Here is a 27,951-nt window from a genome sequence, read left to right on the forward strand (position 1 = left end):
AAGTTTCATCTGAAATAAAGGAAACAGTGAATTAACAAACCAAACTCACTGGCTGTCTAACGTAATTTTTTCTTTTCAACATCCACATGGCTTGCATATTAATTTTCAATTAATGACATAGCCAAAAGTAAACATTTTTTCAGTTTCACCCATTGCCCCACTGAGTTTGGGATTATTTAGATGGTCAGTCAGACAGCTACATCAATTAAGATTGCAGCAGTGGCTTTTGCTCCTTCGATTTGACAGAGGCCAAACTGATGCAAAGGCAATAATCTCCAAGAGAATACAACTACAGTGTGAGTGAATCTGTGTTTCCTTTTGAAGCAGCAGAAGGTTTGTATCTACAGAATTTGGTGTGTTCAAAACAAAAATTCACTTAAAACTGCCAAGAAGTTTGAAAAAAGTGTATTGTATTGTGAAATCACAGTGACACTTCCTTCTGCACCCTCTCCTAGATGACTTGTAAAGATATAAACTATCTCCATGTGCTTTTATTTCATGCTTATTTTTCCATCACTCATCCAAAAAGTGAAGTAAAACATACACAGTGAGAATGAATGTATTTGCATTTTGCTCTTAAATAGGAAATATGCATGGATTGAAGTCTCATAGAAAAGCAAATATGTCACAAGAACCCATAGTTTGTTTTTACTTTTAGAAACTTGCTTCCAATAGAGGATAAAGTTAGATAACTACTTGATCAGTTATTAGTATAGTAACTAATTACCCTAGTCTTGCTTGCCTTTAATTTCAATTACAACGGCTGTTTGGCTGAGAATCATTTTCATTTTCTAAATTCTGAAAGGCATATTCAGAGGATAAAGACATGAAAGCATGTTACTGAAATTAATTTAATTAAAATTTCCAAATATTTTTAAATGTCACTGCAGAGACACTAAATGCCACCTTCTTTTAATAACACATATTTATAACTGACACTAGTTTTAGCACTGTATTTACTAAAGTTAGAACTTAAGAAAAAAAGGCAATTAAAGAAATACCAGTCTATATCAAGGATATGTATTGTGTTTCAAAATACATTACTTAGAAATGCCCAGTTTGCACTCCTATCAAGTGCATATTCTTATGTCCTAAAAATAAGAATATGTAACACTGAAAAATCCATCAGGTTCTTACAATAAATAGGGCTTGTCATGCAAAGTATAACTCTTTTCAAATATAACAGTTTATGGTGTTGATACAAAATACTGTATCAACAGAACTTAAGTTCCCTCTAAAATATACCATGCAATAGGATAAGTTGGGCATAAATGCTACACCCAGAAAATACGTATTATATAGGCAATTAAACACAACTAAGACTAAAGTTCACAAAGGAAATGTTAAAAACAGAGTCAATAGTTAGAAAAATACCTAAAGATGAAAATCAAGGCCATGAAAGTAGTAGGAAAGCATTTCTATTTTGCTAACTTGCCTTGGTATCAGGGTATACCAACCAATAACGGCAGTTCAATTTGCTACTGCAGTTTTCAACATGAAAGAAATCGCACAACCACAACCAGTTCAGTAAAGTCATGGAAAGATGGAAGATTCCTAAGTCTTTTAAATCTAAGGGACCACAAAAACGTAGTAATTGTGGGGGGAAAGAGGGAGATAGTTTGCACACTCAAGTTGTCAGGAAATATTCTTCTCACTTCACAGTTTTTTAGGGGGATCAGGAAAAATAGGGAGATCTAACAAAATCTGTTGTTACATAACTGCTTAAAGGAGTTTCTCAAACTCAAAGCATTTATCTTGATGACTGGCACAGAGACCAACTGTTTTCAAGAAACAGGTGTCTTGAGCATCACAGGAAGGAGTAGAGAAATCCTAATTCATCTTTCTCATTTGTGAACCTGTGCAAATACAGTACCTGGAAGAACAAGATGTGCAGAGACAAAATGGTGTTTCTGTTCATGCCCACTTTGGGTGTGACTTGAGGACTGCAGGAAAATGCATTACAGTTGCCTGTTCTATGCCACGAGAGCATCAGACTACATTTAGGAGAAGTTTCTCTCCAAAACCCAGCTCATTGAAACACAGCAATCCCTCAAAATGGCCCTTGCAGGTTCTTAGCCTGACTCTCAAAACTCTCTGATCACCAATCCATACAGCCCATCACAGAAGAATATTGTATTTGCAACACTGGTAGAAAAGCATGAGAGAGTAACTTAGCAGTGCTTGTTTGGTTTTAAAGAGAATTTTTTTTAACTTACCGGGTTTTTCTTAGAAATTAAACTGGGATCCATAGTGTAAATACCATCTGCTTGGCATCTCAATTTATTCTTTTGTTTTTCCCTTACCATTTGTAAACTTGGCTTGAAATTCCTGATTTCTGTCTTTCCCTTCTCTCACATGTGAATTAGGATCTCATATTTAATACAACTATTAATCACCTTTACTACACTAGCTTCATATTGCAGTGTAATTTCATTTTCATGTTATTTCATTTTAATTTTCTTATTCTGTGAGCTATGAGGGGTTTCAGGTGTGATCCTAAACAATTAAAAATTAACTGGGTCCTCCCAAAGTTCTGTCGGTAAATCTGATCAAAATCTGGTTTTTTGTTGATTAGTGTGTTTCAATTCGCAACAAATCCAGATTGTTTTTCAGGACTTAAAGAAGTTTTTTAAGAACATTGCAGATCAACAATATTAATACAGATTTATATGTAATTCAACAGAAGTTTCACTCTCAAAACATATACTACAAAATCACACAATTTTTTATTTAAATTGTTCTAATTCAATGCTATGGCTGCCAGCTATCCAATTGAAATTGTGTGAAGAAAATTCCAGCACACAGCTGGCTGCTCCAAGTGTTGATATCTGAATGCTATAGGCAGTTTTAAACTTAGAATGAATTCTTTAGAACAATGGTTATGTTCCTGGCCTGACTGACCATGCACAGTGAGGAAACACTTCCTGCTTCCTCACAAACTGTCTACTTTAATAATAATATAAACCTACATGAAACCACTCAGAGATGAGAGAGAAAATGGCAATAACAGAGAAAGCTTACCTGACTAATGCCTTTTTGTGGTGGTTGGAAATCTGTATCTTGAAAAGCCCACTCCTACTCTTGTCTTCTCATGGCTCAGATATTTCTCCTTATTATTAAGAGGCATAAAACTAAAACAGTACATTTTTGTTAAATCTTATTGAATAACTACAGTGTAAAATAAACATGCCAGCATCTCATTTCTTTCAGCAGTGATTGGGACTCCAAGATAAACTTAGGCTAATGAGCGTGGAAATCTTGTAATTTCAGGATGACAGGCCAGGGTCATGGCTTGAGCTAAGATTTTTTTAATCCAGTTGAGCACTCAGGTAAAGCACCTGAAAACCAAATTATAAGTAAAGCCCGATTTGCACAGTTTCTGCAGTTTTAGCACAATTTCTGTCGTTGTCATTGGATTTTCCATTTTCTTCCTTCCTGGACTGCATGTACCATCATCTATAGTTGCAACCATATGAGAGATTCTGAAATATGTATTCTTCAGAAAATCTTTAGTATTTTCATGCCTACAAAACTTAACTCATGCTACAAAGCTTCACCCCACTACTTATAAATAGATTCGTTTGTAATCAATATAAGTAATAAAGACCAAGGATAAGAACTAGCCCTTATGACCTCTGAGAGACAAAAAAAACCCTGCAGGCTGTGCTCAAATGAACTCCAAGAGAACTTGGTGGCATTTATTTGAAAAAAAAAAATAAAAATTAAGAAACACAAAAAGCAACCCTTTGTTCAAGGAAGATATACTAAAGCAAGTCTAAAATTTAATCTGAAATCACAATGTTTGAGTCTACTTAAAATTTGCTTAGTAAATGAAGTCACAGCTACCTTAGAAAAATATTTCAAAACAAACAATGTTGTTTTCTTACTTGATGTTCTATACTTAGCTGATTTGAGTCAGGCAACCAATAGTCATAGATAGTCTCACAATTCCCATGCTGTGGGGAGAGTAAAGAATGTCTCTTTAACCTCAGTATTACTTTGTGATGATGATTCAGTGAACACTCAAATTTCAGAAAAAAAGTAAAATCAACTTGTAAAAAATCAATTAATTCAGCATATAAACTTACTTGTGGCTGAGAGACTTCATGAGACAGACATATGCTTGTATTCCTTTCTTTCCCATACATGTAAGAGTCTTACTCATCAAACTTTACATAAATGCAACAACTGGGTTAATTAAAAACTCTCTTTTGACCCCACAGATACACAGTTTACACAAACAGAAATGAGGGCTGGGTTCACACTCTGTAGGGAACTTCTCAGAACTTACACATCTAGCTCAGTAGATCAAAGTTTGATGGCCTTATCCTGAGCACGCTCTGGTAGTGTGAGACGCCAAATACAAATTCTTTGAAACCAACTGATGCCACTTTGAGCTGGAAGATTAGGGAACCAGTGTGTAACTCCTGCAAGTACAGAAACTAATCCAAGAGTTTGAGGCACAAGGGATATGTATTACAGACTCCTAACACTGAGGCCTAACAAAAACTGAGAGGTTTCAAAAACAGCCTCTACGCTTCATGCCCAAGCATGGCTTTTTGGCACGTGCTTCAAGAAGGAAATGCCCAGAAAGGCCTGGTGGCTCTTCATGTCCTTGAACAGCCATGGCCACAATGTAACTTTTAAACACATTCTATTTTATGAGAATTGATCTCTTTTTTGAGAACTTAATATTCTTCATAACCTGCAAATACTTGGATCATCCCCTTCTCAGCGAAAATTGGATCAGCTAAAGACATACCATTCTCATACATACACACTTAAAAGGGCACTGAAAAATTGTTGCTCCTAAGCATCACTTGCTTGCTTGCAAAAGAAAATGCGGTGCAATCTAAGTGCATGCTCAACTTATTTCCTGTAAGGCTCCATCATCATACAGTAAAGATGTGCAAAAGTGATGCCACTTAAATAACATGATAAAAAATTTAATTTCCCAATTTCTCTGGTGCTTTTACATAAGAAGTTATACTTCACAGAAGCATAACTACTGCATCTTTAAAACACTGCTTCTCCTAGTTCTCCTTCATGGCTAAAAAGCCAAAATAGAGAAAATTAGGAATAAACCCACTGTGTTAGTTTTTCAGCTATTCTAACATCATCATATTCTTCAGGTGCTCCAATAATACTTTCGACAGTTTCATTTACATCTATGAGGACTCAGCACTGCTATGTATTTTGCATGTGGCATCACAAGGCACACACATTAAATGACCTTTTAATATTTTGATTGAAGTGACTTATCCAAAGCTATGTGGGAACAGTGTGGCAAATGCAGGAAGAAATTCCTGTCTGACATTCAACTTCTATAAAAAGAAAGCTATATTTCTGCTACTTCTTACTTCTTTTCGTACTCTGAATCAAATGAATTAAGAATTTGACAGACAACAATCTGGTTCAGAAGGCAGTCAATGCCCTCCTAATGATCAGTCTAGTCTATCCTGCATGCTTCAGGAAGATGATACAGCAGAAAGACATTACCTGTTTTAAAAATATCAAAATGCATATGAATTAGAGGTTCTACAGAAAAGTTGTTAGGAATTCTCATATTGGCATTGTTATTATTTATTGTAGCATTTCTAGAAATCAAAATTCAAGCATTAGGAAAAACCCTAAACATTTTATCTAATGTAGTTAGACAATTTCTTATCTAGATCTCAAGCCAAACTGGCACCTTCAGGCTCACAAAATTCATAAAGGGCTTGGGGAATATGTGGCAATAGGAGAAAGCATGAACTGTGTGGGACTCAAGTCCTCTTTACTAACAGCCAACTTCTTTCCACTAACCTTAAAAACATGGAACAGAAGAGATCATATCTGTGACACTGCCATCAACTTTCTGCTCAAGTCTCTTGGACAAAGAACTAATTCTTTAAAATGGAGCAGAATGGCTCCCAGGCAAAACCTAGTTGTCAGAATATGCTGGTATGGTAAAGAAATCTTATTTCTGGAAACTTTTTATCCCACATGAGTGGGTCGTTTTACCAGAAATGTTCCCAATGTACTTGAGATTTAAGCAGACAACCAGCACTGGAAATTCTGTAAAGCTAAAGGCAAGCAAGAACAAAACCTCATAATAGAAATTGCTGAGCTACTTCCTTACTATTATTTTTCTTATAGCACTGTCTATAAGTAGTAAGTACTTCTAGACAGTAGTTATATATTAAAAGTGTGTACAGACAAAATTCTGTCATTAACATAAGCATACAGGGTTTTTTCAAGACTTCTCCTTTATAAGCTTTCTGCAAATCACTGTAACAGAGACAGGCCATGCACAAATATGGCACAGCCATGGACCAGATTTCACTACAGCCAAAATTTAAAATACACTTCCTATTACAATATTTCGCATACCAAAATACAAGTGCTGTTTCATTTTGAGACTTTCCTACAACATCTGTATATAGAATACATATATAATGCATAATTGTGTATATGTGAAAATCACATACTGCAAACTGTACTGGAATTGGATTTTCCATTTCACTTCTTCAAGATATATTCCATTTCTTAATCCACCCCCCTTTAGAACAGAATCCACTTTCATAAAATTCCTACAGGCCAAAAGCTTGAAAACATTTGTAATTCAGTATAAGAGAGCTACTCTTGAAAAAATTAAAGGCTTGGGTATGGCTGGTGGTGTGATGTTTTTTCATTGCACAGAATTTAAAAATTGAAGTAAAAATTTGTCTTGAGACACCAAAGCCAGGCAGCACACATTTTTAACTTAGCAAGAGAGAGATGAATACAGCTCAATTTCTGATGCAAAGTACAAATTAATTTTAGATGTGTTCATCGGGTTGTTTCACTTTCAATGAATTGGCATTTTTAAATGTAAAAACATTCCATCATAAGATTTCCAACCAGCTTTAGTACTTATTTAATAGACACATACAAACTTTAATTCCTCTCTCTTGTCCATTAGGAATTACTTCCAGAAATATCATATTGCCTTGGGCCTTCAATCAGTTGCTTTTCAGTTGCAGAAACCTCTACATGTAAAAAAATCTCCCTGTAGTACATGAATATAATTTCATTTGTCTTGGGACAGCCCTCAATATGCCACAAAAGTATATTTCAACAAAGAATAACAATTAAAATATGGTCCTATTAAAAAAAAAAAAAGTAAAACAAAATAACCCCCAACCAAAATCAAACCCAAACCAGCACCAAAACCCACGCAATTAAAAAGAAAAGGCAACAAAAAAACACCACCAAAGCAAAAACACCCTACACGTTTTATAACTTTTGCTCTTCTATTTGTTCAAAATATTGAATGTAGAAGCTTTTACCAGATGCTAGGAAATTTTTTTGCCAGGATACGTACAAAATAACTTCCAAAATAAGAGACAATCTGAAGGTTAATGAAAAAAAAAAACCTACCACCTTCATAAGTTTTCACAAATAATAAACTTAAAACATCAAATAATTACGAGCTATCAGATATTTCAATGCTCAATTTACTGTGACTTTTTTTTCTGAGGCATATTCAGAGAAATGGCTAAAGGAACTGTAATGGCCTTCTGGGACAGGAAGACTAAGGTTTCAGTAAAAAATGTTAAATTCATTTTTATAGTGATGCAAAGTCAGGGAAGGGTTGTTAAGGGATGGCCTGTTGCCACAGGGTGGAGTTTTGTTATGGTATCCTTTTAGAGTCTGCAGGTGTTTGGCAGGAGCTGAAATCAGGGCCAGCTGTGATATTTCAGCTCCGATATTTCCCTCCCCATATTTCTCAGAAGTGATGCATCAGGATGATGTCTTACACCTGATGTACTCAACTTGTGTGGTATGACTGGAACTGCTGGGGGGGCATGGGGGAAGTGCCACTGCATGGTTTTCATTTTATTTTCAGCTGACAACATTCATATAGGAAAATTCATAAACATGAATGGATTTAATATAGTAAAACACCAGATTACAGTTTATTAAACTGCCCATTTTTTTCTGAGTTGTTTTGGTGCTTCCCGTATTATGCCAGCTATTTAATTAAAGTAAGAACACCCTATAAAATAATGTTGAAAGAAATTACAGTGCAAAAAAGGCGAGGGCAATGTTCTAAAGAAGAAAAAACACCTTCAGTCACCTCGCTTAACCAGCAAAGATCTCTGTCCTTGCATACTTAGCTGCAGTACAGTGCGTACCTGTTTTTGTTTTGTTTTATCTTTTGGGAAAATTTGAATAGTTTCTATTAAAAATGGTATTCTCTTTTAAGTTTGTTTTGTTTGGAAATCTTCAAACCACATTGTATTTCATACACATATTCCCCAGGGTATGTAAAATGGGACCATACTGAGGTCACTCTTAAGATTTTTAAATGTTTTAAGAATTCTTTTAATGTTTGTACTATCTTGGCCTGGTTAAAAGAGCATTTTTTAAAAATAGTTTTTAAAAGTTTCACTATATAAATTTTCATAGTCTATACTGTTCTATTAAGCATTTGTAAGAACTTTCACAAACATTGCCTTCTCCCTCACATTTTTAAGAAATTTGTTCCCTTAACTAGCCAATCTCCTTTTTCTCTCAGCCGTTTTATCCAAATATGCACAAGTACACGCGTACATCTCTCCACAGACTGATTGACTTACCAGTACAAATGCCTGTGGTATTCATTTAACTTCACAAATGAATAAAATATTATAATCAGTGGGAAGAGTGGACATTTAACTCCATTCATGGAAAAACAGTATCACCTGGCACTCCAATTGAGTAAGAAATTTCCTGGGTTTTGGCAGCTCACTTGGAGTACAACTGAAGCTGTTAATGATATTAGTGAAATGTCCTGGGATCAAAAAATATGTTGTTTTATCTCAGTTTATAGAAGGAGTTGTATAAGCCACTCCCAGCCTTCAGAGCTCTGAGATCCTTTTAGTTAAAATCAAATTTGAACCAGCCTGTAGCCAATTGAGCTCCATTAGACTATTTCAATCATCTCCTGTAGTGGTCTTTCTCCTTACTTCCTCAAACGTGCTTCCAGCCATCCCTTGCATTGTTCCAGCCCCCTCCCTAGATTGCTCTCTCCAGCTGGTGCCAGCCCAGAGCACCCTTCAGAGCATTACTGACAGCTGAGCTGACATCCGTGCAGTGCATCTTGGTCACTAACAGTGCAAGACTACACTAACAATGCAAAGGGTTTGTATTATGGATCTAAAAATCCAAAGATGAAGGAGGAAGGTAATGGCAATAAATGAAGTAAATAAAATGCTTAGATCCAATCTTGATGGTAACACAAAAAGATGTTAGCTAAGCCTGTGTATTATCTATTAGAATTAGACAAGAGTTGGGCAAAATTGAGCTACCACTGGGTTTGATGTTTTTCTGCACTCTTCACAATGGTTGAGAGCAAATGGCGAAGAGAAGTACTTAACTGTGATATGATCAAGCAGTGTTAAGTAAAATTAGAGTTTCACATGCAATAGAGTATCAGTATGCATGGTTATCATAGGCAATTTGAGTGACATCTTTCTTAGAACTGTATTTTCTGGTCTAAACTGAGTCTGAGAAAACCACATTATAATGTGAGCACTGGCAAGAATTATTACAAAGTTTTAATACTTGATAAAAATCTGAGTTCAGGTTTATACATGAAAAAATGGGTGGATTGATGAATAGGTGGATAAAGAATTGTTTGGATAGTCACATCCAGAGGGTATGCGTCAATGACTCAGTGAGAGATGATTTTGGTGACAAGTGGTGTCCCTCAGGGATGCTCACTGGGACTAGTGCTATTTAATGTCTTCATCAGTTACAGACGAGTCAAAGGGATCGAGTGCACCCTCAGCAAGTTTGCAGATGTCACCAAGCTGAGTGGTGCAGTTGCCACCCAGAGGGACGCTCATATTCTTGAGAAGTGGGCCCATGGGAACCTCACAAGGTTCAACAAAGCCAAGCCCAAAGCTCTACACCAGGGTCAGGGCAACCCTCAGGATCAATATGGGCTGGGGCATGAGAAGATTGAGAGCAGCCCTGCTGAGAACAAATAGAGGGACCTGGTGGATGTGAGGCTGGACATGAGCCAGAAATGTTTGCTTGCATTCCAGAAAGTGAAATGTGTCTCAGGCTGCATCAAAGGAAGTGTGACCAGCCCATCAAGAGAGAGATCCTTTCCTTCTACTCTGCTTTCACACAATACCTGGAATATTGTGTCCAGCTCTGGGGTCCACAGTATCACAAGGAGCAAGTTGGAGGAGTCCAGAGGAGTGCAGTGGAGATGACCAGAGGGCTGGATGGAGCACCTCTGCAATGAGGAAAGGCTGAGAGAACTAGGAATGTTCATCTTGGAAAAGAGAATGCTCTGGGGATTCCCTGTGGTGGCCTTTCAGTACTTAAAAGGGAACTATAAGAATTTTTAGCAGGACCTGTTATGATAGGACAAGGGTTAATGACTCTAAACTGAAAAAAAAAAAGTTAATTTAGATTAGCCATAATAAAGTTTTTACAATGATGGTCAGGAAACACTAGAACAGGTTGCCCAGATAGATAGTAAATGCCCCATCCCTGAAAATATTCAAGATCAGACTGGGTGGGGCTTCTGAGATATCTCATTTTGTTGAAGATACCCCTGCAGATTGCAGGGTTGTTGGAATAGATGACCTCACAAAGATCCTTTCCAACTCAAACTATTTTATGATTCTATGAAAAATCTTGCTGTGATTAGAGTATGTTCTTGTTGGTGGGTGCTGTTTTTCTCCTATTATACCTGGAATTTCATAGTGCAGAGGACACTTAGATTACAGTCTCTCAGGTGATAAATTCCTTCCCCAGTCAATCTCAGTCTTTTTTTTTTCCCCTGCTTCCTTTGAACTGAAACTGTCTGTGAGAAAACACTTCTTTCAGAAATGAAATAAAGGTATAACATGCAGCTATGCACAAATATTGGCATTAAATTTCCAGTAGCAATGACTGGGTGTCACATATTTCAGAAAAGCGTGTAGAAAAGATGGTTTTAAAGCAGTTTCATGAGGTTCATGAGGAAAAGATTAGCATGCACCTTACAGAAAAATATTTCAAAAAACATGCCATATCTAACTGCAAAGCACCATGGTACCTTTTATTGATAGGCTAACTATATCAAGTAATAACCTGAGACATATATATAAATAACATATATATATATAACACAATATTATATATATGAAAATGTTATTTAGGTGAATTCTAACAAGCACAAGGTAGCCAAGATATCCTCTTTCCAATTTGGGAGGTAATAGCCCATGACAAATAATGTTTTAAAAACAGTCTCTTTCAGAGTAGACTCAACTTCTTAAAATTCACAGCATCAAAAAAGCACAGAATATTTTTCCAATGTTGCCCTAAGCAGAGCCAAGTCTGAGTAAAATACTCTTGCTGTATGTTCTTCAAAGCCCAATCTTAATCCCTGTGAAAGTTATGAAGTGAAAAATTTGGCCCATGCATGTTTTACGGCATGATACTACATCATTTTAAGAAGAGAGTATTTATTTAATAAAAAAATATTCTTTCCCTGCAGTCACCTTACAAATATTATTTTATGCCTCTAAAATATAATAATATTTATAACAAACATTTATTTTAAATATTTTTTTTATGACAGCGATTGCTTTGCCTGCTCTTATTTTCCCAACACTGCAATCACATTTGCAACAAACACTTCTGACAGCAGACATGGACATGTACAAAATCAGAAGAAAATACCAAAACAGTCATTGATAAATCATTTTTTCTTGCGCTTCTCTGTAGTAAAAATCATCTTAGAGGAGATTCATCACACATTAGAACAGCCATAAAATATTCAGCTGCAGTACTCAAGACACAAGTACAATTCCATTTATTTTGGGCCCTTTAACCCTTCCTAAGCCAGAGAGTCAAAAAGCAGGGAAGGCATCAGGGAATATGAAGATAATACAACTCTCCAGGTCCTAAAGTATAAAAATATTATTTATAATTAAGTATAGGTGTAATCCAGTGCAATATTTAAAATAGATACAGAGATGAACTGTTTTTAGCTACTGAAACCACCAGGCCAAGAAAAGGTTTCTTTCTTTCTATGGATTTTGTGCTTAATTTTTCTTTTTCCAGTCAAAATGTTGCCCATTTTTTTCAAACAGAATTGATTTTGCTTATCCATACTCCATACAAAAAAAATTAGTTCAGGGCCCAAAAAAAGGTGCTTTTCTGCATATCTATGTGATAAAATGCAGTTATATACTATATTATGGTTTCTTCCTCTGTTTTACCAGCCAGTTTTGAAACATAGACTCTCTATGTGAGACATGGAATACCTATGGTTTAATTTGTTGTGACAAAATCTGAGTTCCCAAGCATATAATTCATTCAAATATCTGTATTTATTTCTTAATATGACCTACTATTGGCTGAAACTCAATTCATCATGAACCTCTCAAATCCCATTTTAAAGCAGCCAAAATCAGGTCTGAGTGGCAGGAGGAGTTACTCAGCACTTGTAAGAGATGTGTAATCGTGTACAGAAGAGACTTGGTGAGGACCAACCTGAGGATCTGAGAACACTTGCTGCATGTTGTTGATTGGGCCGTAGGGAACCCCACTCCCCTCAAAGAGCTGCAACCACTCGATCGTCGCTTTTTCTGAAAACCTAAGAGCAAATAAGAATGAATGTGGTTTAAACACTGTACTTTCAGATTCTAAGGAGTGTATAGCATGTCTCCCTTCTCTTTCACTGCTTCCATACTCCTCTCCACTGATTTCTTCCCAGTCAGTGAATAAAATAACAAAAATGTACTAGCTATATTCTTCAGAAGTGCAAAACCCAAAGATATAGGAGAAAGAATATCTCTGAACGAGCTTCTGTTTCTATCTGATAATCTGAAGCAATGCAAGAATGATGTAAAGCTGAATTTATCATCAGTTTCAAATAAGGATCAGTGGGTTTCCTCCCTTCCTTAATTATACTAAGGCGTTTCCCATTCGCTTCCCATCATGTACATGTTTAACAGCAAAAAGATAAAGTGCAAGTACCATGCAATACTGCTCATTAAAAGCTGATGTAAAGCATCATCAAAAACATACATCAAGATTAAAACCCACATATTTAGGTGAAGACTGATCACATATTTATTTGTTGTACGGTTGTACAACCTATCCTAAGAACACACAGTTCAGCATATATACACGGTGCCTGTGTGCTGGTGAACACATTGCTCCAGGTCTTTCTGTATCACATGCAAAAAGCTAATTTTATTTATTTCTAAGCATTCCATTTCCTAACTACTAACACCACTCTATTTCCCCTGTTTTGCTAGATAGATTTTCTTTCCTCATCTGCCTACTGAAGTTGCATACATGAAGAAAAGACACCATTGGAACAATATCAGTCACTGAGAGATGGTATTTTCTGCAGTCATCTGGGATCCTGAATCAGAGGTAAACTTACTTGGAGATTGCATTTTAAGGTTTATTTATTTAAAGATAAATACCATAGAGGTCTACCAGCTTATTACAAATCAAAGACTGGCTTCATGATATACCTAACACTGAAAAGAAATTAGATGAGATTTAAAGACCTGATGGAAACAAAATTAATAGAAACCTTAAAAAGGGACACTCAGTTACTAGTATTCTATAGCTACCAGTTTGCTGTTCCTTAAGAGTAATAACATCAGTAACATTCAGCTTTACTTCTAGCACAAAATATGCATGGCCCCTTCTCAGAGCTAGCAGATTTATTCCTGAAGTAAACAAGCAATTCTAGAAGAAATGGAAGGAGCAATAAAAAAGTCAAAATAAAAGGCCTTAAAAGTGCAAAATACATTATAAAATGAAGCATGAGTCATGAAAGAATGAAGCAAAATGCAGCATAGCTTCTAAATAAAACAGTTAAAAAATATTGCAATGCACTTCATTGCATGTTAAAGTGATCTCATTGTAAAGATGTAGTCAGCCATAAAGACAGGGCTGCTGTTGAACTCATCCAGGGTCTATCCAATTTAATACTCTGTTGGAGTCATACCTAGAACCAGGTACATTACAGGAAACTGGGGAAAAAGCTAACTCTAGAGAGGCAGATAACCTTCCTTCCTCAGTGACTGCAGGTATTAACCATTATTTTAGTCTAAAATATAATTTGTATTTCCCTTCAGTACTCTCCATTCAACAACAATTCTCATCATCTGTATATTCTTGTTATTCACAGCCATCTAGTATTAAGGTTTGGGGCTCAAACTACTGCACAATGTAAATAAGATTTGCATGAAAAACTGTTTCCCTTCAGTTATAGATGCTGTTTATATAAAATTATTCTGTTCCCTGCTAGCAACCGAGATGCTTCATATTTCATGGCCCACTAAATCCCTTGTTATAAATGGAAAGCTTTTTTCAGTTACTACTTTTTGACACTTCAAATTCTACTATCTCATTTCTAATAAGACAGGACAACTGCAAGAGGAATCGGGCTCAACTTCATAACCATGGTGCTGAAGGCCATCACCAGGAAATTATTGCAATTCTCAATGTATCACATTAAATTGATCTGTTAGTAATGAATAAGCTATGTTATGTTCCCACACTTATTTTTTAAAAAAAACTTATAAATATTCCTGAATCTAAAAAAACAGAACTTTTGCATTTAAAGAATAGCCTGAAAATGAAGTTTTTTCAACAGGAGTGTCTATAATCTATATCTGCATAACCAGTAGGCTACTTTTTGATATTGTGGTAAATCTGAATAATTTTCAAGATATATATATTCTCCTTCAGTTGTACCATTGTGAGTGACTCAATATATAGTGGAGTTGTATATGTAAGCTGCAGAATCTATGTATATGTTAAGCAAAATTTCTGTGATTCTATATTAATTTCTACAATTTAAGGTTGTGCTTAGGTTTTTCCTTCCTACGTGACAGAAAAAAAACCCTACAATTTTGTAGAAAACATGAGATTTTCCATTATCCTCTGTCTATTATCCTCAAGGGACACAGTGTTTCTTATTGAAACTCTAACTCTGATGGGGAATAGCTCCCTTTGTGTTAAAGAGAGGCTGTTGAGAACATATTGTTAGGCAAACTGTTGAAAACCAAAACACAACACCACCACTGCCAATAAAGGTCTAGTATTCAGATTCTGAGAGCAGCAGCATGGAACTATTTTGCTCATTCAACTATGTTTTATATATTGAAACATCTGCTGTACATCATTAAGGGAGAAATACTCTTTCAAGATCTGATAAAAGATAAGCCATGGATTAAGAAAATGTTAATTTTTACCTCTGATGTCAACTGTACAAATTTCAATTTATTTTTTTTACCAACCTGTATGTATTATTTCCCCAACTAAACACATTTTGTGATACTACTTACACAAATAAATACCATAACCATTACTTAAAGTGAAGGACTGATGTTTAGGTTGCTAAGTACCCATTAATATCATGCTCAGCACTCCCAAATAACAAGAGAAGACCCTCAGCAGAAACTTCCAAGAAGTAGAAGACTAACACTCTCTCCTGAAAATGAAAGCTCTGCCAGCAGGAATTTAGAAGGTCTGGCCAATCCTTTTCCTCTTAACATATTTTAAAATGTCTTTCTATGATTTTTCATTGTTTTAATAAATATCATACTTTGCATATTTTTCAGTTAATAAATTATTGACTTTCTTTATATATACACATACATAACTAAAAACATTGTGATGGAAACACAGACAAGGCTAAACGATGGTCCATCTTCCAAACCTCGGCTAGTTAGGGATAAAAAAAGAATCCAAGACTGTAGGGCATCTGAAACATGACACTTGCAAGAGGATCTTTACCTCAGAGATACTCAGTGACTGCAGGAGAGCTCAACACTGCTCAAACTACAATTTCATTTCTTTTCAGAGGAGTCCCTTTTCCTATAAAATGTTCCATCTGCCACACACACACATATATATATGTATATATATGTATATATATATGTATATGTGTATATATATATATATGTATAATCACAGAAATGCCCTCTAAATTACCTGTGATTTATTTATAAAAAATGTTTTAAACCTGTAGCTTAGCTCTCTGCAATTGCTACCAGTGTTTTAGAAGTTCAAAAGGATTTGCTTTTTACTGTACTAGTTTGTGGTATGAAGCTTAAATTCAGGCTCTTTCTGAAAGCACCTCTAAAAAGGAAGGATATGTACCCCAGTGAAGAACAAACCCATTGCTAGGACATTTACTGCAAAGCCTGAACTGAGGCTTACTTCCTGAGGAGGTCAAAGTCTCCATGATGTCTTATTTGCATTTTAAGCAATACTCTAAGCCTCCTCCACACTAAATTACACAGCACTCACGAAAATACTAAAGCTGCAGTATCGAAATGAGGCATCAAATTCCAGAACATTTAACATTAAATACATTTCATGCTTTAAAATATTTTAAGAATAGAAAGCGTGGCATAAGCTGAACTAATTGAAATTGGAAGAAATCCAACTAAATATATTTTTCTTCAATTAGTAAATCTAGCAAGCATCATTAAATGGAAACATCTAAATTTAAACTATACACTCAGCAAATTCATTAAAAAAATTTACAGCACAATACAAGAAAAAACCTCTAAAAGGCAAAAATTAAATATAAAATAAAAAAAGTTTTACATCTTGCTTTTTAACATAAACTACAAACATAGTTTGCCTTCTTGAAAAGCAGGATCTACATTCCCTTTTGGTTTCTAACAAATTCTAATTTAAAGAAAAAGGTAAGAAATGCATCTTTACATGTAAAACAGAAGAGGGATGTCTGCTGGACTTACGCAAGTTATATGAAATGGCTTTAATGTGTTCATATTTTTTAATAGCACTTGGGTATGTTTCTAAGTTTCTCATCCTGATAACTATTAAAATAAAATTTGGTGGTTTTCTTAGCAATATTTTGTCTTTCAATGAAACAAAGACTTTAAAAGTTTGAATGAATCCACTTTGTGTGTATTCCATTTTCTATGTTTCCTAGGAAACCTTCTACATCCTATGTAGAAGGGCACCCATGTTTCTCTAATGGATAAAAATATCCAATTCCACACAAAGTTTAGAAGAACTACTGAAGTAAAATACTGCTCTTTTCCATAGGAAACCTATGGCAATTAATTTAGAGAAGTAATTTGGACAGCTACCAAATACAGATGGAACAGCAACCTCCAGGATTAGTAAGAGCTTTCTGCATGGGGTCAATCACAAAAAAGCTCCTCTGTTCTTGCTAAAGTCCACAAGAGCATTCCTGTGTTTTCTAGCACAATGCAAATCTGCATGATAGTTTTTGTTTTATATTGTTCTATCAACAGTCTCTCCACTCCCAAATACCTAGAACATTTTTTCTCTTCACTACCAAACACCTCTTTAATTGTAGTTAAATGAGTAAGAGGTTGGTACAGTTTCTTACAGTAGCATCTATGGAAGACACTACACAAAACAAAAGCCCTAGAAAATATTTGTTCGGAAAATTCAAAGAACAGATCATTATCCTTTAGTGTACGGTGAATACAGAATTAGTGCTTTCAAAGTGAATTCTACAGTATTTACTCAATAGTGTGTAAATACCTCTGTCAGTGTGTACTCTTCTGTTACTGGTGAATCACTGGGAAAACCACAACAGACAAAATATTAAAATAGTCGTGATCAACATGATTGTACAGGTTTTGCTGAGAGATATTTCAAAAACTTTAGAAGTGGTAGCTACATAAAAAAAACTATCCAGACATTTGCAGTTACAACAATTCACCATGAACATTCTTTTATATTTCTATATTTATCTATAGATAAATATATTTTTGTTTAGAGATAAATAAATATTGCATACTATAAATATTGCTACCAGTTGTGTAGAACTCATAAAAAATCTTCACCTTTATGCACTAAATTTGTGCCAGAGGTTAACAGACTTTCTCTTTCCTCTATCAAGATTTGCATGCTGCTTTAAAAACATGTATGATATTTAAGGAATGGCATACCAGACAGAGGGAAACACGACTATCTTGTAAAATGCATTTCTTATGGCTACTGAGAAGTTACTCCAGCATGTAAAAGCACTAATTCTTTTGTAGTCAGATAGTGTTAAGCTACGTACATTAGAAATATACTGCTTTTCTCCAACCTTCCTCTGTTTTACTCAAGTACAAAAAAGGACCATAACTTTTACACTTATGACAAAAGAAGTCCAAATTAACTGAAAATCACCTAGGTAAACACACATCAATAAAAGTACATTGAGAAGGATGAAAAGTTGCATTGATTTTGTTGCTGGTTTTCTTTTAGCCCAAGGGGATTAAGGAACTAGCAAGAGACAGGTCAAAAAGTCCATTTAAAATCACTGATTTCAGTAGCCTCAAGTTAGAAATGTAAGTCATCAGAAAAGAGATGGCAAGTTCCTTTTTAGAAAGGATCTTGAACTTCACACAGATATGATAATCCTAGAAGGTTATTAAAGGTAAGAAAAAACCCACAAAAAATACACGTTAGCTTACCCAGTCCAAAAATAAGATGCTTGAGACGTTTTAGATCTCTCTCATTTGTGCACACAGAAGTCAGCATAAAATAGCAATTTAAAATGAAGCGTTTTAAAGCAAAATGTGGCAACTTGGTGGCCACTGCCTCCACAGCTCAACCCTCTCTGTGCTGATGGTAAGGTAGGTGACTGGGGAAAGCAAGTCTTACCAGCTGTGCCACACTGAAGTCAATTGTCTTTCAAACTTCAAACACCTGTCTTGCTGAAGCTGTAAACAGCAAGATGCTCATGCCTGTAACGTTATCAAGTGACTTCAGTCAGCAAGGCACTTGGCTTAGAAAAGGAAATGGTGGGGATAGGGAAGGAGATTTACAATCCTTTACCACACAATGCTGGGTGTGTCTCAACAAGTGTGAATTCAACAATGCTTCTCATCAGGCAAATTAAACCTCTTATAATACTCTTTCCCCTTTAGGTGCCCTCCTCTTCTGTTACTAGGTGGAAAGCATTTAGCAACGACTTTATTAACTGAGGATCAAGTTCCTCTGTGTTTCCTTCCTGCTCATTCCTTTTCCCCTCACACTTACATACACAGCATGCAGCTGTAGTGTACAGTCAAGAATACGGGGTTTAAAATATAAGTGCTAGGAATAGAAGTTCCACTCTGAATCATTTCCAGCCCTAACACTTCCGAGTCCACAATAACTTGGTTAGAGCTGGAGGAGCACTAATCATACTGAATTTATGTGTTTTTCTTTATGTTTAAAGGCTGAGGGCACATCTGCTGCTCACCTTCCACCTACACCTATACACCCCCACACACTCTTTTCCATTTACAGGTTAATTTCCCAAAGTACCTTGGAGCACATATTTAGCTGCCCTTAAAACATGTTTACATTACTGAGGTGCATGGTGGGATTAATGTTTGAATTCTGGAGTAATTTGAAGTTTAAAGGCTGAGGGCACATCTGCTGCTCACCTTCCACCTACACCTATACACCCCCACACACTCTTTTCCATTTACAGGTTAATTTCCCAAAGTACCTTGGAGCACATATTTAGCTGCCCTTAAAACATGTTTACATTACTGAGGTGCATGGTGGGATTAATGTTTGAATTCTGGAGTAATTTGAAGAAGATCATCAGATTAAGCCCCCTTTCCCAAAGCAGTTTGTTTTAAAACTGGTATTATACTAGGTACTATTAAAATGGCTACTATACTATTTTGCACACATGTAAAATTTCATGTGCAGTCTATATACATGCGTCTTGACATATGCCTGCTTATATATACACATACAAAATAATCTGCATTGTGTCTGATACTATTGTGTTCTAGTGGAAGCAAAAGTGAAAGGGAGGCAGAGGAGGAAGAGAGCAACAATTAAAACTTGGTTCTCTTGTTTGTGAGTTAGATGTACACCTAACTCACAAACCAGAGGTTTTCACTGGAAATTTAAAAAACAGAGTGCTCTGTAGTCTGTCAGTTCTCACATGAGCTTGGAGTCTCAGGGGCCTCAGTGGTAGCCATTGAACCTGACCTCCACCCAGGTAGGGTCATTTCAAATTGACTCTTGGCACATACACAAGAAAGGAAGGCAGAGGTAATTTGCTTTTGTCAGAGTTCTGCTTTCTTGTCATTTGGGGAAAATGTAACGTAAATAAAGAAGCAGATACAGAAGGCACCAAAACTTTTTTTTTCTTTTATTCTTTTTTTTTTTTTCCTTTTACTGAAGAGTAGATGTGCAAATGTCAGCAGTGGGAGGAGAAAGAGGAAATAAGATGAGGAAGAGAGGGAAGGCGGCCTGTAGAAAGTGGAGGAAGATGATGGGAGAAAAACAGCATAGAAGGAAGAGGACCAGAGATGGCAAAGGGACAACACCACCAGTAGCAAAACAAGTTCAAAATGCCCCATGGGCCTATATCCTTCTTGCAGCATTTTACTCATTTCCCCATAGCCTTTGGAACTAAAAACACTTCATGTCTTGAGATGGAACTGTTTTCTGTAATCCCTCTTATTGCTTCAGTATGAGAGCAGGCTCTCTCAGAAGCCACATACCACTCCACAGGAGTTTACCTTCCCTTCACTTTTATTGACATATGACATTCTCTGTGGATATGGGAACTTATCCTGCCTTATTTGCTGTCCCTCTCCACCTTTCATTTGTGCCCTACAGATGGAATTGAGGTGTACAGAGAGCAAGCTGGATTAAAGAGCTAAGGACAGGCATGCTTCACTCTTCATTTCTGTCAAAGAAGAAAGACGATGAGGAAACTCTTTCTGAAATAAATGGAGCAATTCACACCTTTCAGAGCAGTTGTTTCAAGTTGTATATATGTCTGAAGTCATATTCATCCCCATCTTGTATTCTCACTCAGTTCAGTATATCTGACTTTGATGAATATATAATTTCACACCCTTCTGAGAAGTCTTCTCTTTTTCTTCTAAGTGCTGCATAATCCCCATGGTTACCTGACGGCCCTGAAATCTGGCATGGTTACCACAGATGACCAGAGGTGGTGAATAGAATTATTGATTTAAATTAGAGGTCACATGGGTGAAGAATTCCCAATATAGAGCCTTTTTCTTAAAAAACCTCAGCATTCCTTAACATTGACCAATTGTCCCAATGTTTCCTTTGTGCACACATCTAAAAACAAAATTGTGACCAGTTGCTCATTTTTTAGCAAATAAAAGCCACCTTGGTGGCAAATAAGTGCCTCCTTGGTGAGTTCAATGCTTTCAAAAATTTCAGCTCCAAGCATGAAGCAAATTATATGCTCGAGACTTCAGGGAGTTTTTGACCCTGTGAGTAGGTCTGAACAACTCCTATTCCAATACAAAGCCTGGTGAACACTTTTTCTTAAGGGTTACTTCTTTTTGCACTTACTGAATGCTCAGAAGTTAGAAATTAATTGGAGATAGTTCATTTTGAAAATTAAGAAAAAGTTGAAAAGAAAAGGTGAAACACAAAACACAGCTCCAGAAACAGTTAAAAAAGGATAAGGGCAAGGAAACAGGGTAGATAGGTCAGTGGAAACCTGCTCTAAGCTCTGGTGGAGCCTTGGTTTATTAGGATTAGAACAACATCAAAGGCTTGAAAAAATTATATGTTTATCTCTACTGTGCAACAGCAGCGCTATATGTAAGCAACGGCAGAGTACCAAGCATCTGCCATACATGCTGCTTAAATACCAATGACTTAGTGGAACAGAAAGGGTGCATAAACTGAAAATGGCAGCAGGAGAGTTTGGAAAGAAAAGGAGTGTCTCATCTTAACAAAACTACTGTACTTCACACAACTGTACTTCATTCGCTAGACTGAGAAAATCAATGTCTAAAGAATATGTCTTCTAAGCTGCTCCAGCTTACATCTTCACAAATTCATTTTAAAGTGGACAGCAGTGCACATACAGTGAGTGATTAGAAGGGTCTGCAGGTGTTTTTGTCCAAGCAATGCACCTTAGGGTTATATTTTCCATGTGCTGGAAGCTGTAATACTATCAAGCAATCAGTGAGTAAATTAAGGTATTTTTCAGTGAAATTCTATCATTACTATTTTGTCATTTCCCTTCATTTCTCAAGGGTTGACATTTTTCAGCACTGAGAAACTATTCATTTACTTCTCTAAGTAACTTCAAAAATAAACCACGTACAATTTTACAAAAAACTGTGCATTAGTGAATTAGAGCAAAGTTACCATGGAATGTGTGTGGAAACACATTCAACTTTCATTAGAATACTGAAGGTGTTTGTTGTATCTGTGTTTCATAACTGATTGCCAGATGAACTCACAATAATATGACATAGCAGAATACTTCAGAAATGTCTACTGCAAAAGTGTGTATACATTTACACACTTGCATATAATATGCAGAAATTCAGCCTAAATTATAATAATAGAACACAAACTCTGAGGAAAAGAAAAGACATAAAGCAGTAATTAGAAGAGCAATAATGTAATTTGATTAACCAATAGCTACAGATAAAAAAACAAATTGTAATTCTGGCAATTCAAAGAACAACTGTTCCTTGAACTTTATCTTCTTGCTCAGACATTGCCCATATTAAAAAAAAGTCAACATCCAAAATTAACCAGAGTCAACAAGCTATCAAGTAACTGATCTACGGATGGCAAAAGGTACCAGCATACATCAGACAAATTCCATACTAAATGAAGTCCAAGTAATAAATCAACATGAACCAACTTTGAAACTAAAACTATGCATCAATAATGTAAGAGCCCAAAATTAGGTCAAAAGATAAATTATGGCCTTTCAGGGGCTCAAAACTTATAGCAAAAGTGGCCTCATTTGTGCTGTCACAATCCATTTGTTACAAGAAGGTAAAAGAAGAGTTCCAAAAGTTAATCAAGGACAGTTGCACCATAATTATTCAAAAATGCAGTCACTTGGTACTTTGGTTTTTTCACCAGGGGCAGGACATCTAAAAATATACAGGTCAGACAGAGACAAAAGTACAAGTGCAACCAGAAGAAATGAAATAACTCTCTACACTCTTTAATGGCTCATGATTCGGGTTCTCAATATCCAAAACATGTGGGACTGAGTGTGGGGAGTGTGGATGTGCTCTGAAACTGAAACTCTTTTTCTTGGATGGAATGAAAAGGGGAGATATCTGACTTAATGCTTCTAAACTCCCCCAGTAAAATTGCCTCAATGATAACTGTTATCAGTTGACAAAGACTAATACTGGTCAACATGATAGTATGACTTTTCTTAAATAATTAACCACCTCCTGTGCTCAGCCCTGGAAGCATAAGGTGCTGCCAAAGCCACCTTTGGGAAGGTTTACACAGATTAGATTTTTGTTTCATTACATAAATTTAAACAGAAGAGCACTCCACAGATATAAGACCTTCTCAAACAGAATGAGGAAGATAACTAAGCTACTGTAACCTCTCAAATAAAAGATTTTTTCAGTCCTCTCTTTAAAAAAATTAAGTATTTAATAGGATGATTCCCAAACAGAAAACTAAACATATATCCATTTGATTTCAAAAGGAATGGCCCAGGGAGAGTTTGTGGCACAGAGAACTACAATACAGAATCAGTAGTAAGGGAGAAAAGGAAGTACAACTCCCCTGGATACAGAAACACTCGTTGAAAACTTTAAAATCCCACAGCAAAAGCCAATGGTGCTCCAAGCATTTTTTTCCAGGTGCTACCTTCATCCAGGAAAGCAGAAAGCACTGGTTTACCTAAAATTCATGTTAAAGAGAAGTTAAAAGGGTTTCTGAAAACTTAAATCTGTGGTCTGGCTTCTTTAGTTCACACCATTGTCTGTGTGCAAAAGGCTGACTATTTAACATCAGTAAGCTTTGGCAATACCTATTATAAAACTAGAGTATCTCAAAAGAGTAAAACAAAATTTTCACATGATAAGGGCTTGTTATGCATTACTCTTTGCATTTACAGATTAAATAAAGATTCTTCCCTCTTAATTAACTTACCGGGTTGATAATATGTCAATAAGTTCTTTTCTGTTCTGGACTCTGAGTGTATTAGTTTTGTATCTGGAATCTTTACTAACTTCAGGCAAATTCAGGATCTAAGTAAAAAAAAAGGTAAGTAAAAAATGTGCTTGACAGGAGATATATATATATATATATATATATATATATATATATATGTGTATTAATATATATATATATATAACAAAATAATTACTGATTGTTTTAAAAGTCACTGATTTCCAATAATCACTATTTATCAATCATTTAATATAAAAAAATAAAAATTAATTTTTAATTATTTTTGTTAAAAGCCTCCTGCTGATGCAACATAACAAGTAAAGGAAAAAGAGAGAAATCAGACTGAAGATCCAAATCTTAGCTAACAGCTTTAGGGAGTAGCCAGGAGAAATTCTTACCATAGAACACCAAAAAAGTAAGTTACTAACATAGGGATGGATAGATCTGTGGGATTATCCTGCACTGACTTATATGTCACAGAAAAAGAAATACATCTGTACTTCATACACTAAATGGAGAAAAGATATGTCTAAGATTATTTCTTTCCACTTCAGTAATCCCTGTCAAAAAGGAAAAAAGAAAAACAAAAGAAATTTTTTTTAAAAAGTCTTTTTCTATTGAAACACCATTGGTCTTTTTTATTATTTTTTTCCAAAAGAATTAATAAAGAAAAGTGGTGGCATAGCCTCAGAGAAAGGAGAAATACATCTTTGATGCCTAACTTCCACCTGCCACATTAGACCTTTAAAAAACATGTGCTTTAAACAACATGTGAAGACCATGTGTATTATACTATAAGGGGAATTAAATATGCAGAATGAGTCTTACTATTTTGTACAGGCATTCATTAGAAAAGCAGCTGTGTGGAAATCAATATAATTTACCTATTTGTGCCACAATGACTTTCTATAGAACATAAATAAACACAATTAAATGTGAATTCTAAAAATACACCAATTACATCAGCTACAGAGAAAAGCAGCATAGAATCTTATAAAGAAAGAGACTGTCACATATCCTTAATGTATTTTTACTCACTAACACACACTAAAGCTCAGTTTTTCTTATGATGAGTCCTATAATCATTCTAAACATGCTACATTTTCATAGGGCCATTTCTAAGACAGCTTTAAAAATACAGTGGCTCATATCTGAAGTTCCTATAGCCCATCATTCTATCTCTGCCTGTTGTCTGTTGCTTAGGAAGAGTTTAAGAACAGGGCCAGTACATGCAACACTTCATTAATATTCATCCAAACTCCACTTCTCTTTTGATTAGGACATTTCTGAGTTGAAGGTGTTTTCTACATATTTAGCAATCATTGATGGACTTATGTTTTATTAACATGTTCAGTCGCCCCCTGAATGCATATGTTTGTGTACTACCACATGTAAGTGGGTGTCAAGTTGATGTCAATCTCTCTGACATTTGCTTCAAACATAACATTCTACTAATTCCTTTGAGACTGCTTTAGACCAAGGCCACAATCATTTAATGACTCCTGACTTTGCTGGAGTGAATATGGACACAGCTTTGTTTACAAGTGAATAGCTGTTAATGACATAGAACCTTCAGCAAAATATATATTCTTTCAACAGCTATTTAGAGATATTAAAACAGATAGTCATCTTTGAGTTATTTTCCACCTAGAGTAACAAAACTAAGCATGGAAGCAAGGTATCTGTAACTAATACTAGAACAATGGTGATGTTACAAAACTTCTCTGCAGATTTTTATATGCAAGGTAACATAAAACATCAATCTAGCAACTTCCATCAATACCTAATTCACAGCATATTTTCTTTTCCTTCTGCATTTATATAATCCATTTTATGGAAGTCACAACATATCATAAATTAGCATTAGAAAATAGCTAAGTTTTTCTGTCTGGAAGTTTATCAATACTGTTGGTACCCCTTAAAATTATTTCCTTAATGCTGCTGGTTTGGAGTTACAAATCGCTGCTTTAGAAAAAAACCTGTAAGATTGTTCAAATTAAATGATAGTGAATACTTATGTGAGCTTAAAAAAACAATAAATTAATCAGAAAGCTATGGTTCCATTTGATGTGTTATATGAAAAATGATCATATGGAGTTGCTCACTCTGCTGTTTTAATTAATGTTACTGATTTCAGCTTTAGCTTAATGTCCATCTGGTGTAAAGCTGCATGTCTATATATGTCCTTCTCAATTTTTTTGTGACTAACAAATGCACACTTGAGAAGTTATTCATTAATGTACCATTCATCTTTCTGCATCATGTTGCCAGTGTTATTTTCTTTATTTCACTCTGAACATTTAGAATGAAAATGGTGCTCTCTATTTAAGGCCTTGTTCAAGCTCCACATGCACACTCAGAGCTTACACTCTCTGTGTTTTGTGTCCTGCAACACTAGCAAATCTGTTTCAAATCTCCCTTGCTACACACAAAACTTCAGTCTCCTGAAGAATCTCGCTCAGTACTCCTAATCAGACCAAATCTGTCACAGGTCAGGATGTGCTATTTTAATACTTGACCACAATGAAACGCATTTCAGCCAGCAGTGTTACAAAGTTTTTCATCAATTATCCGAGTCCTCAAACAAGCTACATTAGTTGTCACTGATTTTGAAAATATCACAGTGAATTATTCCAGATTTTTCTTTCTGCTTGCCTGAGGAGATCGAAGCAGAATGTTTGCGATAGCTGACAGCTTGAGCCAGCTGTTGCATCTCTAGACTATGTGCCTTCAGGGCAACAGCTTCCTACAGCCTCTATTTTCAGCACCAACTCAGCTCAGAAAGATTCTCTAATAGCAATTCCAGTGTTTGAAATAGTTGTCTCTCTATCTACTAAAGTTCACTAGGGTGCTGCAGGCCTTCCTGTAATAAAGTTCTTCTCCCCTGTTGGCTTTCCCTCCTCACACTAAGTTCCAAATCACCTTTGACTTAGCACAAGGCATATCTCTAATGGGTATTCATTCCAGCATTCCACTGACTTCTTCATCATTTTATTTTTTGGGCAATGTAACAGCCCAAATCCATACCTATAACCGCCTGATAAGAGTAAAAAGCATTCTTTATGGAAACAAATATAACTGGTGTAGAGAAAAATCTAACAATTACTCAAAACTTGAACTACTTCTTCTGCCTTTTTAATCCCTTTGAAATGTAAGCAATTGTCATTTTTCCATGTTCTGTACCTCTTATATTCAATTGTAGGAACACCAGAACACATTTATAAATATAAAAAAGAAAAAACCAGCCTGCAGACCGGTGATAATATTAATCTCACTTAATATTCATCCTATACATTCTGGGGGAATACAAACCATTAAAATCTTGTTTCATCTTCTGGGGTTCCATTCACTCTTTAATGATTACAGAGAGAATATGTAGCAACAAGGCACACCATAATTCTCTCAGCTGCACCCTGAAGTTAGGTAAAGTGTATGGTCTAAAGATTTAGTGCCTGATTGCTCACATCAACAAGTCAGAACTCACTGAGATGGATCTTCAGCTCTATCTTACTCAAGGATTGCAGAATGACAAACATTTGCTACATAATTCTTCATTTTAGATGATAAAGCACCAAGAAGACATTCACAGCTATGTCCTGGGACACTCTGGGAATATTTCCCTTATGAGATAATGAGTCTTTGATAAAACTGAGTTGTGCCAGGTAGACATTTATTCAGCTATTAGTCTTCCTTCAATATTAAGATAATGATGACTGTAGTAGTCAGACACCTTTTTGAAGAAAACCCACTGAGCAAATTTTGAAGAGGTTTAGAGACAACTCAAAGTGAGGTGAGGATACATACCCCAAACTGTACTAAAAGACAATCAAAACAGCACTGTCCTCTTACTACATATTCCAGTTATTAGTGATGAACTTCCACCGAAATGTGAAATATCTGACATGAACAAATGGAGGAAAATAATGCTCAGTTTCCTGAGTGTCATTAATTTATGTTAAATATCCAATTTCCTAGAGTAAAAACACAATGGCCAAAATAGCTAGAGCTATTTGTAATTTT

General features: G+C 35.6%; 1 protein-coding gene across 2 annotated transcripts in view; it reads right to left on the bottom strand.

The window, feature by feature from the left end:
• The window catches only part of SUGCT (succinyl-CoA:glutarate-CoA transferase), a 305,639-nt gene that overhangs the window by 161,907 nt on the left and 115,781 nt on the right, over positions 1-27,951 (bottom strand). For both annotated transcript variants that reach the window (XM_064705032.1, XM_064705033.1), the window contains exons 11-12: positions 23,911-24,008; positions 12,505-12,607 (exon numbers count right to left, since the gene is read on the bottom strand). In XM_064705032.1, coding sequence (XP_064561102.1) covers positions 12,505-12,607; positions 23,911-24,008 — 201 coding nt within the window. The remainder of the gene's footprint in view (positions 1-12,504; positions 12,608-23,910; positions 24,009-27,951) is intronic.

Source organism: Zonotrichia leucophrys, chromosome 2, assembly GCF_028769735.1.
Source record: "Zonotrichia leucophrys gambelii isolate GWCS_2022_RI chromosome 2, RI_Zleu_2.0, whole genome shotgun sequence".
Classification (NCBI taxonomy): Eukaryota; Metazoa; Chordata; class Aves; order Passeriformes; family Passerellidae; genus Zonotrichia; species Zonotrichia leucophrys.